The sequence below is a fragment of the Muntiacus reevesi genome, chromosome 3, assembly GCF_963930625.1.
Source record: "Muntiacus reevesi chromosome 3, mMunRee1.1, whole genome shotgun sequence".
Taxonomy (NCBI): Eukaryota; Metazoa; Chordata; class Mammalia; order Artiodactyla; family Cervidae; genus Muntiacus; species Muntiacus reevesi.
Window position 1 is genome coordinate 59453969 of NC_089251.1, and position 14217 is coordinate 59468185.

Sequence of the window (14217 nt, forward strand, 5' to 3'; positions counted from 1 at the left end):
GTTCCACTGAGACCTCGGGATCCAGTCAGTGGCAAACCAGTCGTAATTCCTATGCACTTATCCTGGGGACAACCTGGAATGTGAAGTCAAGTGGGCCTTAGGAAGCATCACTATGAACAAAGCTAGTGGATGTGATGGAATTCCAGTTGAGCTATTTCAAATCCCAAAAGATAATGCTGTTAAAGTGCTATAGTCAATATGCCAGCAAATTTGGAAAACTCAGCAGTGACCATAGGATTGGAAAGTCAGTTTTCATTCCAATCCCAAAGAAAGGCAATGCCAAAGAATGTTCAAACTACTGCACAATTGCACTCATCTCACATGCTAGCAAAGTAATGCTCAAAATTCTCCAAGCCAGGCTTCAACAGTACATGAACCATGAGCTTCCAGATGTTCAAGCTGGATTTAGAAAAGGCAGAGGAACCAGAGATCAAATTGCCAACATCTGTGGGATCATCAAAAAAGCAAGAGTTCCAGAAAAATATTTATTTATGCTTTATTGACTATGCCAAAGCCTTTGACTGTGGAAACTTCTTCTACCACAAACTGTGGAAAATTCTTTAAGAGATGGGAATATCAGACCACCTGACCTACCTCCTGAGAAATCTGTATGCAGGTCAAGAAGCAACAGTTAGAACTTGACATGGAACAACAGACTAATTCCAAATTGGGAAAGGAGTACATCAAGACTGTGTATTGTCACCTTGCTTATTTAACTTCTATGCAGAGTACATCATGTATTTGAAATGCTGGGCTAGATGAAGCACAAGCTGGAATCAAGACTGCCGGGAGAAATATCAATAACCTCAGATGTAGATGACACCACCTTTATGGCAGAAAGTGAAGAGGAACTGAAGAGCCTCCTGATAAAAGTGAAAGAGGAGAGTGAAAAGGTTGGCTTAAAACTCAACACTCAGAAATCTCAGATCATGGCATCTGGTCCCATCACTTCATAGCAAATAGATGCGGAAACAATGGAAACAGATTGAGAGACTTTATTTTTGGGGGCTCCAAAATCACTGCAGATGGTGACTGCAGCCATGATATTAAAAGACGCTCCTTGGAAGAAAAGCTGTGACCAACCTAGACAGCATGTTAAAAAGCAAAGATATTACTTTGCCAGCAAAGGTCCATCTAGTCAAGTCTATGGTGTTTCCAGTAGTCATGTATGGATATGAGAGCTGGACTATAAAGAAAGCTGAGCACCGAAGAATTGATGCTTTTGAACTGTGGTGTTGGAGAAGACTCTTGAGAGTCCCTTGGATTGCAAGGAGATCCAACCAGTCCATCCTAAAGGAAATCAGTCCTGAATTTTCATTGGAAGGACTGATGCTGAAGCTGAAACTCCAGTACTTTGGCCACTTTATAGGAAGAACTGACTCATTAGAAAAGACCCTAATGCTGGGAAAGATTGAAGGCAGGAGGAGAAGGGAACAACAGAGGATGAGATGATTGGATGGCATCACTGACTCAGTGGACATGAGTTTGAGCAAGCTTTGGGAGTTAGTGATGGACAAGGAAGCCTGGTGTGCTGCAGTTCATGGGGTCGCAACGAGTCGGACATGACTGAGCAACTGAACTGAGCTGTTCTGGGTACCGAGTGAGACACGAAGGGGCCTGGCTTCCAGCCTCCCAGCCTTGGGGGTGCAGTGTCAACACGCAGAGGCTGTAGAGTCAAGGCTTGTGAAAGTCCCCGCTTCCTAGCTGCTTCACTTCTTCCCAGTCCAGGGCTGGGAGGGCCACAGCACCTGGACCTCGGAAACATCATCGATTCATTGTTGAACTTCACAACTGCCTGCCAGGGTCCCCGGAAGCCTGTCTTCCTGATGTTGAAGCTGTTGCAGGAGGGAGGCCTTTTCCAGGGCCTGAGAGCGGGCTCTTGTCTAATGCTCAGAAATGAATTGTCCAAGGTGATACATGTGCTGAAAAAGCACAAGACTTAACTGGGAAGGGCACCCAGGCAGAGCAACAGGACCCCAGGAGAGCCACTCTCCACGTGGCTCGCAGCCTCTGGTTTTACAGTAATGGGGTTAGTTACCGGCTTGTTTCTGGCCAGTCATCTTGCTTGGCCTGTGTTTGGTCTGACTCAGGGTCCTTGTTGGTGACGCGTGCCTCTCTCAGCCAAGATGGATTCCAGCACCAGGGTTCCTGGGAGGTTGGCAGAGCTTATTAGAGGCTGGCATCTCCTCCCAAATTCTTCCAGCTGGTGGTAACTTCTTGGTTCCAAGCTCCCTGTTGGTGTCACCTTTTGTGAGATAACTAACTCAAGTGGTTACTTCCATGCCCGGCCAGAGTGGACAGGTTCCACCTGTGGAGGGGGTTTCCGGTCAGCGGGTATCTAGCAAAGCCTCAGCTCTAAGAGGCTGCACAGTCCTCCCCCTCTCCCGTGTCCTGTCCTGTGTCTCCTCCTCCAGTTTCTCCCCACGCACAGCTGTAAACACAGACTAGGTCCCAGCTCACTGTGAGCCTCTCCTCTGCTCAGAACCGAGCTTAGCTCTGGTGCCGAGTGCTTTGCAGGGGTGTGAGTACCCCGTGCTCCATTTTGAGAAAAACTGGCCTGTTCTGTGCAGGCCGTTCCATTGTTCAGCCCGAAGGTGAATGATCTCTTTTCATTCACGTTTAACTCTCTCCACTTCCCTTCCATCAGTGTTCATTGCGATTGTCACCCGGCCCTGCAGCTTCCCTGAACGCAGCACTAGGCGTCCCCCTCTGGGGTTGGAGCATGGGCTGCCAAATGAGGTCAGGCAGCAGAGCCCCTGGTGCCCACTCCCCTGCCCAGCCTGCCCTGAGACCCCTGGGCCCTGGCGCTCTGTGCTGTAAGGATCAAGAGAGCCGCCCCTTGGGGGTTGGGTTGAGCCCTTGTGAAGAGACAGACCCGTCACGGCTGACAAGGTTGGGGTGGGCCCTCCTCACAGCCTTCGTGGAGGAGGCTCACCTAGTGGACAGCTGCAGTGCGGGAGCCGCCAGCGTCTCCGCCCCGTGAGAGAAGGGAGAAGCCTCCCTGTCCTCCTCCTCCATCACACGCTCCGTGTGCCAGCCTCTGCCTGGGACCCTCACCTCCGGTGGGACGTCCAGAGCCTACTGGTCAAAAGACAGAGGGGCACCTGGCTGCTCACCAGCAAAACGTGCCGAGCCAAGGAGCCGGGCTGTACCAACAAGCCTGAGGTCGGCTGGGGAGACAGGGCAGGAGTGCAGGGGACTGTTCCTGAGAGTGACGGGCAGTGGGGTCACCCAGGAGGTGTGCGGAGTGTCTGGTCAAGGCGGCAGGTAATGTGTAGTCTTTCAAAAGAGACATTAAAGCTGCCTCGTGGAGAAGGTGTGAACTCGGGTCCTTGAGACTCACCTTCTGGTGGCACTGCTGCCACTTTACCTCACGGGGGCCCCTGGCATCCTGGACTGTGCATCGAGTCGGGTGGCCCCCGGTCTTCCCAGGACTCTGAGCCCGGATTAGGGAGCGGGAGGTGTGGGAGCCGGTGGGCCACGCATCCCTCGGGCTGCTCTTCCAGGACGTTCTTTCTCTCAATCCATGGACTGACGTGGAGAGTTGGAGATGGCAGGGCATGCTTCCTGGTGAAGACCTTGCTGTGGCCCCGCCGTGTTCCCCACTCTGTTCACACAGGCGTGTCACCAGCACCCACTCCACACCCCTTAAGTTAGGGCACAGCCTGCTTGTTCGAACACCTGCCCATTCTCCTCTCTCCCCTCCAGCCGCCACCGCCCTCCCCCCCCCGCCCCCATCCCTGCCACCCTGCGTGACAGCCTGAGCTTCCTTCCACTGGCCTGGATTACTGGTTCTAACAGCCTCCCTCTCACCACCTTGAGTGACCACGTCGCTCTGACCAGCTTGGTTTTGCCTCCAGGGAGTGTTTTGCTGTTTGGATATGTTCCTTTCTGAACTCAGCAAGGAAAGCAGGAGCGTCTAAAATCCACGGATGGAAAAAAATAAAATCCATGGATGGTGCTAACTTCCTTTTAAAAAAACAGCACTGTGGTGGGACAGATGAGGTTTTTAAAAGGCATGAGGCATGTGCATCAAAGCAAGATTCTTACCTTCGATGTCAGCTCTTGAACAGTCTTGTTAAAATTGCATTAATTAAAGTCATTCTAAAACCAAAGTCTTTGTTTCATTGAAGAAGAGAATGCATAATTACTTCTCGTAGGTAGAGCAGCTATAAAAAGCACAATTTATACTTCTTAGCAGTCCCACTCCAACGAGCTGGGTATGTGTGGATGAGATGACTGAAGGTGACAGCATGCAGCATCCCGCTCTGCAGCCAGTCCCTCTGGACTGTCACCCGCATGACAGTGCCCTCCATATGACAGGGTGGGGCTGGGCTGGCTGCTCTGAGCCGGCCAAGCCCATTTAAAGCCTCAGTGTTGTCCGGACTCTGGCAGACGCCCCTCCTGCTAGCAGCTCCGCCAAACCCTCCCTACGGTCTTCCTCCACCGCTGAGTATTTACTGGTCCTTCCTCATTGAGGGGATTCTCTGCTTTGTGAATTGGCCCAGCATTAATCCCAAAGCGAGTTCTGATCCGGGATAGAAATCAAATGTATTCAGAGTGTCAGCTCCTTAGTGAGATGGGATTCAAATTGTGACACCTTCAGTTTTATCTCTTACTTTGGGTAATCTGGGCTTCCCTGGTAGCTCAGATGGTGAAGAATCTGCTTGCAGTGCAGGATACCCAGGTTCAATCCCTGAGTCCAGAAGATCCCCTCGAGAAGGGAATGGCAATCCACTCCAGTATTCTTGCCTGGAGAATTTCATGGACAGACCATGGAGTCACAAAGAGTTGGACACGAGTGAGCAACTAACACTTTTACTTTCACTTGAATCATTTACTTTACCTCTGAGTATCTTTTTTTGACTATAAAATGGGGTTGATAGGATTCAATGAACAAAGGCATTTTGGGAGCCAGTCTCAAAACAGGCACCAGTTGGGGGCTCGCCTCCATGCCCGCAGCTTCCTGTCCTTTCAGCCTTTGCCCAGGACACTCCACAAGGCTGGGCCTCCTCCACAGACACACACACTGGAGCTGAGTCCCCAGATGGGTCCCCTGTGCCTGTCTCATCCTGGTGACTGTATCTGGGTGGGGTTGCAGGGGTGTGGAAGCCCTCAGCCCCCAGGTCAAGGCCACTGTGCCCATTGTGAGCAGCCTGGGTCCCCGTGTGTCCTCCATCCTGAGGGCGGTCATGACGCTCTCAAGGCGTTTCTGAAGGGCCTCTCCTGGTCTCTGCTTCTCGTTGCCTCTGGGAGACCATGTGGCTGCAGGGAAAGAGGGGGCCGTGAAGCTGGGAGGCCCCTGGAAGGGTCAGCTCCCCATGTGTGATCCACCCCACACCACGTTTAGGAAACGGTCCAGCCCCCGGGGCTGGTCTTCTTGGAGCTGCTGCGAGAACTCTCCAGGTGTGGGCCAGGCCCTCACCGTGTGAGACGTCCCTCTGACAGGGTACTGGGGGCAGTGTACTCGGCCAGCCACTCTGTGGTGTCCGGGACTTCGGTGCGGGCAGAGACCCCAGTCTCCTGGCAGGTCAGGGAGGAAAAGCCTCAGGCCTGGGCTTCCTAATAGACTCATCTGTCTGCAGCTTGGCTTTTCCCCGGCAGGAGTCACGCACAGACAGGGGTTTATGCATGCATGCTTCATTGCTCAGTCATCTCCGACTCTTTGCCACCCTATGGACTGTAACCCACCAGGCTCCTCTATCCATGGGATTCTCCAGGCAAGAATGCTGGAGTGGATTGCCATTTCCTCCTCCAGGGGATCTTTCCAGACCCAGGAATTGAACCTGTGTCTCCTGCATTGCAGGAGGATTCTTTACCATTGAGCCACAGGGGAGCCCTACAAACATGGGAGAGTTGGGTAAGTTAATTAGAAATGCAGTTAAAGCCCCTTGAAGTGGGGCCTGACTCCTTTGCCAACGTGCTGCCTGCTGAGCCTGAGCAGGAAGGCGGTCCACTCCTCACATGACCAGTGTGTGTTCAAGGCCACTCAGGACCACCCCGAGCTCTGCCTCTGGTCCCTGGCCCTCGATGTTGGTTGAGCTTGGAACAGGGAGGTGGCCTAGGGGATCCACTGACCCGCGAGAGGAGCACTTGCTGGGGAGCTTGAAAGTGAAGCAGAGTTGTGTGTCTGAAGGTGGAAAGATGTCACAGAAGCAACTTTCGTCCAGAAAATCCTTGACGCGGCCAGATTGGCCCAGACCTTGTCCCGCTCTCCAACCCTTCACCAGTGTCCTGGCATCAGGAAGAGGACACTTGCTGCTCCACCCTGGGCAGCGCTGGGGAACCGAGCTCTGGCCAACCTGCCTGCTGGTGGCGGTTTCCATCCGGCCTCGCTGGCCCTCACCCAGACCCCTTCACCCACTCTCCTCCTGCGTCTCTGGCAGCTCCCATCCTAAAAGAGCAGAGTTGAGCACTAGCCAGAGAAGGTACAGCCAGCAGGTCCTGAGATGCCAACTTCCTGGCCCAGGCTGGAGAGTCTGCAGCTTCAGTGGTGCCGCCCAGAGTCTGCACGACTGCTCAGCTGACTTCGCAGAGGCCTCAGCACCCCCGTGAGCAGCGCACTGTGCCCTGGACTCGGGCCTGCCCTGTCCAACGCAGCTGGGGTTCCAGGGGGTGCATTTCTTCACATTCTCAAGAGGCTGCAGAGCAGATGCCTACCCCGGCCCTAGGCTGTGAAGTATGACAGCAAATCTGAGGCCTGACAGGACCCAGGCATTGTTTTCTGGGTCCTGTGTTGGTGGTGGGAGAAGGTGTGACTGTTGGCAGGACCCATGGAACTTGGTGCTGGCGGCTCTGCGGTGCCACTCAGCTCTCAGCACGCCTCACGGAGGTTGTGTCCCTGTTGTGGGTCGGGGTGGAGCAGAGCAGAGCGGTGGGAACTAGCCTCAGTGATATCAGGAAGTTGGTCACTTGCTGGTGCACAGTCCAGCCCATAGCCTTGCCATAGAGACTGCAGACTCCAGGACTGGGCCGCCTCAGGCCAAACGACTAATAGAGAGGGCTCACAGTCCCACCCATCAGCAGAAAATTGGATTAAAGATTTACTGAGTGTGGCCTTGCCCACCAGAGCAAGACCCAGTTCTCCCCACAGCCAGTCCCTCCCATCGGAAGCTTGCACAAGTCACCACTCTCCCCCACTACTCCTGGTAACCACTGATCCTTTTACAATCCTTTTGATGTTGCCATTGTTCTGGATTTTGGCCTTTCTATTACTAATCGTGTGCAGTGGTATGTCACGGTTGTTTTAACTTGCATATCTCTGATGATATATGATGTGGAGGATCATTTCATGTACCATCTGTGTATCTTCTTTAGTGAAGTGTATGTTATAATGTTGACCTCGTAGAATGAGTTAGGAAGTGGTCCCTCTGCTTCTGTCTTCTGAAAGAAATTGTTAGAGAATTTGGCATAATTTCTTCCTTAAATGTTGGTAGAATCCATGAGTGAACCCATCTGGATCTGGTGCTTTCTGTTTGGGAAGTTTATTAATTATTGATTCAATTTCTTTAACAGATAACAGACTTATTCAGATTGTCTATTAGTATTTTTCTTGTGTGAATTTCGGCAGATTGTGTCTTTAAAGAAATTGGCCCATTTTGTTTATTAAATCTGTGGGCATAGATTTGTTCATAATATTTCTTTACTATCTTTTTAATGCCCAAGGTATCTGTGGTCGTGTCCCCTCTTTCATTACTAATATTAGTGATTTGCATTGTCTCTCATGTAGAGCTATTGCAGCTTTCCTTTGGTTAGTGTCAGCGTGGTATACCTTTCCTTATCTCATTATTTTTCACTTATATGTATCTTTATATTTAAAGTGGGTTTCTTGTAGACAACATATAGTTGGGTCTTGTTTATTTTTAATCCACCACGACATTCTCTTTCAATTTATACATTTAGACTATTGCTATTAAAAGGGATTATTGATATTGTTGGATTAATATTTACCACCTTTGTTTGTTTTCTATTTGTTGTCTTTGATTTTTGTTCCTATTTTGTTTTCTACTCTGTTTTGCCTTTTATAGTCTTAATTGAGCAATTTATATGATTTCATTTTCTCTCCTGTCTTAGCATATCAGTTGCACCTTTAAAACAATTATTTTAGTGGTTGCCCTAGAGATTGCAATATACATTTACAACTAATCCAAGTCCACTTTCAAATAGCACTATACAATGTGGGTACCTTATAATAATAAAATATTCCTAATTCCTTCCTCTTGTCCTTTGTGTCATTGCTGTTATTCATTTAACATTATGTCAATATACATATTATATATACTTACATCTGTCTGTGTGTTAGTCACTCAGTCATGTTCAACTCTTTGCAACCCCATGGACTGGAGCCCACCAGGCTCTTCTGTCCATGGAATTCTCCAGGCAAGAACACTGGAGTGGGTTGCCATGCCCTTCTCCAATATACTTACACATTTGTAATATATGCTTATGTATACATAGATATACATATATGTGGTAGGAAGATAGATATATTTAATCAGATTCATTGTTGCTATTATTATTTTGAACTATTTTTTCTTTTATCTTCACTTATTCCTTCTCCTATGTTCTTTCTTTATGTAGATTCAAGATTTTGACCTATGCAGCTTTTCTTCTCTCTAAGGAACTTCTCTTAACATTTTTTGCAAGGCAGGTCTCCTGGCAACGAATTCCCTGAATTTTTGTTTGTCTCAGAAAGCATTTATTTCTCCCTCACTATTGATGAAGGAGTTATTTTGCAGGGTATAGAATCCTCAGTTATTGTTGTGTCAAATATTTCTTTTGTTTATTTTTTCTTTCTTCTTTCTATATTCCCATTATGTGTATATTACACCTCTTGTAGTTATCCCACAATTTTTGAATATTCCATTCGGTTTTCCGATTTTTGTTTATTTATTTGTCTTTCTTCTCTTTGCTTTTCAGTTTGAGAGGTTTCTATTGAGACATCCTTAAGCTCAGAGACTCTTTCCTCAGCTGTGTTAAATCTACTAATAAGCCTCTAAAAGTCATTATTTCTGTTGCACTGTTTTTGATCTCCAGCATTTCTTTTTAGTTCTTTCTTGGACTTACTACCTGCCAGTTTGCAATGCCTACCTGTTTTTGCATGCTTCCTACCTAATGCATTAGAGCCTTTAGCATCTTAATCATAGTTGTTTTAAATTCCTTGTTTGATAATTCCAACATTCCTTCCATATCTAAGTCTGGTTCTGATGCTTGCTCTTTGTCTTCAAACTGTTTTTTGCCTTTTAGGACATCTAGTGATTTTTTTCCTTTTTGATATTCAGACATAATGTACCACGTAAAGGGTGCTGCTGTAAATTGGCTTTTTAGTGGGGGAGGAGAGGTTCTGTTTTTAGGGTCCCATCTTCTGAATTGCTGCACATCTAGACTGTGAGCATCTCCACCTTCCCATCCTCCTTAGGCAGGACTGGGTGGCTGGCGTTATATTGGTGGACATATCGTAATTTATCGAACTAACCCTCTTTGTACTTTTGTCTCTAGTTTTTCTCTAGTTGAGCAAACACTGTAATGAGCATGTTCAGAGCTGAATCTTCTTGCATGTCTTTGATCTTCTTAAGAAAGAGGTTCTAGAAATGTTCTTTCAGATCAGTGTGTATGCAGGGTCTCACATTTGATAGGACTTGCCAAACTGCTGCCATAAGTTTATATCCCTGACAGCAGTGGTCAAGTGCCTGTAGACTTCACACTGACCACATTGGCTGGCTTATGTTCATCCCTGCTTATCTGATAGACACCCAAAGAACAAAGAGGAGAGAAGGAATTTTCCTCTCTAAAGTTGTACTTTTTGAATGTTAGGTATTACATTTTAAAATATATTTAACAGCAGTTTGGTTTTCTTCCTTTTTGTAAATTATGTGATTTTTGCCCTTGGCCTGTTTTCCTTTCAAAGTATTTATTTATCTATTTTTCCTGTTGTGTCTCTAAGTTCTCATGTAGCAAGAATATTCAGTCTTTCTTTCCAATTCTCTGCAAGTATTTTTCTAGAGTATTTGCCTTTTTGTCTTTTTCTTGCTGTTTTTAACATAGAGGATTTCATTTTTCTCTAGCCAAATCTTTGTTATTTACTTCTTAAGACCATCCCCAGTTCAAGATTAAACATCTATCCATATTTTCTTCTTGAACTTTTAAGGTTTTTTAATTTTTATTTTCCCTAACATTTAAATCATTAATACTTATGAAATTAATTTTGACATATTCAGTGAATTAGAGAATCAACTTTATTTTTTTAATGATTAGCCAATTTTAATCACATTTTCTAATTGATTATTGGCGGTAGATGGGGAAACCAATGATTTTTATGTATTTATTTGAAAATTTGCAGCTTTTCTTAAGTTCTTATTTATTCTAATTTTTAATTGATACTCTGTTTTTCTAGGTAGAAAATTGTATGGTCTTCTTTCCAGTATTTGTACTTCCTATTTTTTTTCTTTTATTTCTTTGAGTCTAATTTCTTGACCAGTCTCAAATAACAGTGTGGATACTGTGTATTTTATTTTTTTACCAAAATTAATCTGGCATTTTTTTATTTTTAATTTTACAAAATTAAATGTCTTTTTTTGTTGTTTGATTTATTTTGCTTTCGCAAAAGCGCTGACTTATAAGAAGCCTGCGGTTGTCTTTTCCTTTGTGCCATCGGCAGGATCTCAGCTCCACCCTCTGGCTGAATCTGAGTGGAGCTCACTGTGGCCTCAGGGCTCTCCTGGTCGCCCCTGAGTGGTTCCACTGTTCCCCTGGTCTCACCAGCCTGGGCGCCGACGCTCGCTGCTGCCCGTCATCCCCTCACTCCTCATCCCGCCCCCCACCTTGTCGGCTGTCCCTGCACCTGAGGGTGCATCAGGCAGGTCGTCCCCTTGCTTCCCATCGTCTGCCACCCTCATCGACTGTCCTATCAGCCTCGGCACCTGTGTGGGCATTAGGTGGGGCCACCCTCTCTGGCCACCTGTCTCCCTGCTTCACGACCCTCCTGTCTCTGCCTCTCTCCGCCTTCTGCCTCTATCCTTGATACCGTCTGGCATGACGAATTTAACAGGCTTGTTCAGACTTCCACGACTCTAAGTAAATGAATTAGATTGGGTCATATTTTGTGCTTTGATGGAGGTAGAAACACAGAAAGGATTAGTTGAATTTATATTTATTGAAAACAATCTTATCCATTAGTAATTACTAGGAACATGAATTTTAAAGTGCTCACTAGATTGTAATTGCCATACACTTCCATCGGAGTGTCTTGGCCTCTAAAATCAATACCAGAGAGGAGAAGCGATCGCGGGTGACGATGTGGGGATAAACGGTTTTCATGTCAGATCTCATAACGAGTCATCACTTAGAGTCTTTCCTCAGCATCAGTGACACAGACTGATCTCTTGGTTCTGTTTCTGTGTCTGTTTTCGTGCATGTCCCTGGGCTTGTCTCCGTGGGCCACTTCCAGGATGAAGTCTTGACCGTAATCAGAAGAGTGGATGACAACTGGGCAGAGGGCAAGCTGAGAGACAAGATTGGGATATTCCCACTGCTATACGTGGAGGTGAGACCCCCCACCGCCCCGCCCCCCCGATGTACCTGGAGGTGAGGCAGTGCCCCGGCCCCGCCCCCTGCAGGTGGAGGTGAGGCCACGCCCCATCCCCGCCCCCTGCAGGTGGAGGTGAGGTCCTGCCCCAACCCCGCCCCCTGCAGGTGGAGGTGAGGCCCCGCCCCAGCCCCGCCCCCTGCAGGTGGAGGTGAGGCCATGCCCCGGCCCCGCCCCCCCGATGTACCTGGAGGTGAGGCAGTGCCCCGGCCCCGCCCCCTGCAGGTGGAGGTGAGGCCACGCCCCATCCCCGCCCCCTGCAGGTGGAGGTGAGGTCCTGCCCCAACCCCGCCCCCTGCAGGTGGAGGTGAGGCCCCGCCCCAGCCCCGCCCCCTCCAGGTGGAGGTGAGGCCACGCCCCAGCCCCGCCCCCTGCAGGTGGAGGTGAGGCCATGCCCCGGCCCCGCCCCCCTGATGTACCTGGAGGTGAGGTCCTGCCCCAGCCCGTCCCGCTGCTGTACCTGGAAGTGAGACAGTGCCCCAGCCCCGCCCCCTGCAGGTGGAGGTGAGACCCCCCCCACCGCCCCACCCCCCGATGTACCTGGAGGTGAGACAGTGCCCCAGTCCCGCCCCCTGCAGGTGGAGGTGAGGCCACGCCCCAGCCCCGTCCCCTGCAGGTGGAGGTGAGACCACGCCCCAGCCCCGCCCCTGCAGGTGGAGGTGAGGCCATGCCCCAGCCCCGCCCCCTGCAGGTGGAGGTGAGACCACGCCCCAGCCCCGCCCCTGCAGGTGGAGGTGAGGCCATGCCCCAGCCCCACCCCCTGCAGGTGGAGGTGAGGCCATGCCCCAGCCCCGCCCCTGCAGGTGGAGGTGAGACCACGCCCCAGCCCCGCCCCTGCAGGTGAAGGTGAGGCCAGACTCCCAACCCTTCTCTTGCCCTTTGTGGTTTGCTTCACCAGACCCTGGGGCCCTGGCCTTGAAGCCCCTCTTCTGAAGAGAAGGAGGCTGCCCCACAGTCTTCTGAATTCAGGTGGGGTTGACCTGTGGGTCACTCCCTCGTCTCACCATGCGGCAGGAGGCAGGGCTCCCCAGAGGACTTCTCTTTACAACTGAGCCTGAGCCCTGTTTCTTTCTCCGAGACTCTCTGGGTTTCCCCCAGAGGCACCTGCCCCCCTACACCCCTACACCCCGCCCCTGACTCTGCCAACAACAGATGTTGAGGCTCCCGGACTCTGGGTTTGGGGCAGCTGGTGAGTGGCCGGTTCCTGGAGTGGAGCACACTTGGGGCTTCCTGCGTCTTCTCTGGGGCTGATGGCTGATGTGCCGTAGGTATCCAGTGAATGTGTCACGGGCAGTGGCCAAGTGGGGAGTATCCACAACCTTTGACCTTTCAAGTCCTGGTTGCCGTGGGCTGTGTGTGTGTCTGCTGTTTGTCACGCATGTCCATGTGTGCGTCCCCAGCCTGACCCCACGCTGTACCTGTGTACCCCCGAGTCATCCTTGGAAATCGTTTCAGCCAGTGCTCACAGTGCCTGCACCCTGGACCCTTCTGAGGAGTCCTCGTCCTGCCTCTCACACATCCCAAGCATGAACACCAGGACTCCACCCCCTGCCCCCATGTGACCGATGAGCCGACAGAGGCCCAGAGCTGGAGGGGATTGCAGGTGGACGTCTCTCGACTCAGCTCCCAGCGCCCCTACTCAGAGCCCACAGTCCCCGATTCAGGGTGCCCTGCACACAATTCCCGGGATGTGGCCAGTTTTGCCTTTGTTGAGCCCTGTGGGCCAGTGGGCTCCAGGCCTTGCAGGATGGAGGCTGCTCTCTGGGGCGGGCAGCCCAGGCTCTCTGCACCATGGCGTCCTCTGCTCTTCCAGCCGCATCTCTGGCCCTTTGCTCCCATTTCCTAAATGTCCTGCTCCCTGCAGTTCTCATACTTGCTCTAGATCAGCTTCCCAGGAAATTCTGAGACCCTCCCCAGCAGTAAGGCCACACGCACATACACGCTCTTCTCTGGTACCTCGTGAGAGGCACTCACGGGCACACACTCTGCCCTCTGGCTCCTGAATGGACCCCTGTCCTCACCTGTGCATTTGCTCCAGTGCCTGGGGTGGTCTCTATCCTACTGCTTCTGACCCAGAAACCACACAGTGCCGTCCAGATGTGCAGAGTCAGACCCTCCCTCCCGATGTCTCTGGTCAGTGGAGCCTCTTCCCAGGCAGACCCTTGAGGGACCACTCAGAGAGTCATGGGGACATTCCTAGGAGCCTATCATGTCGCCCAACCTGGAGCCACATGTTTCCTTGTTTTGTGCTCTGAGCCCCTCCCTGGAGGCCAACTGACTTGGCTCCACATGTCCTTGTGGGCAGTCACTGGAATCCACACCTGGAGGGACAAGGTGGCCGTGCCTCTGCCTAGAGAGCCAGCACTTCTTGGGAGCTTCGCTGGGGACCCCTGCCCTGTAATGAGAGGAGCTGATCCCAGGGAGACCACTCTGTGGAGGGGGAGAAGTCTGGAAGCAGAGGTGAGCAGGGAGTAGGAGACTCTGAAGAGGGGCGAGGAGCCTAGGGGTGACCCCGGAGTCTTAGGCCAGAACACAGTAGGGCCGCTCTGGTGGACCAGGCCGAGGTGGGAGGCCTGTCAGTCCCCAGGGCACCGAGGACTGGATGGAGCTCGCCATCCCCACAGATGGGGTGG

The 14217-nt window shown here is 50.6% G+C and overlaps 1 protein-coding gene across 1 annotated transcript in view; it reads left to right on the forward strand.

Moving 5' to 3' along the window:
* The window catches only part of SH3RF3 (SH3 domain containing ring finger 3), a 155589-nt gene that overhangs the window by 75529 nt on the left and 65843 nt on the right, over window positions 1–14217 (forward strand). Inside the window, exon 3 of the mRNA XM_065927319.1 lies at window positions 11447–11542. Coding sequence (XP_065783391.1) covers window positions 11447–11542 — 96 coding nt within the window. The remainder of the gene's footprint in view (window positions 1–11446; window positions 11543–14217) is intronic.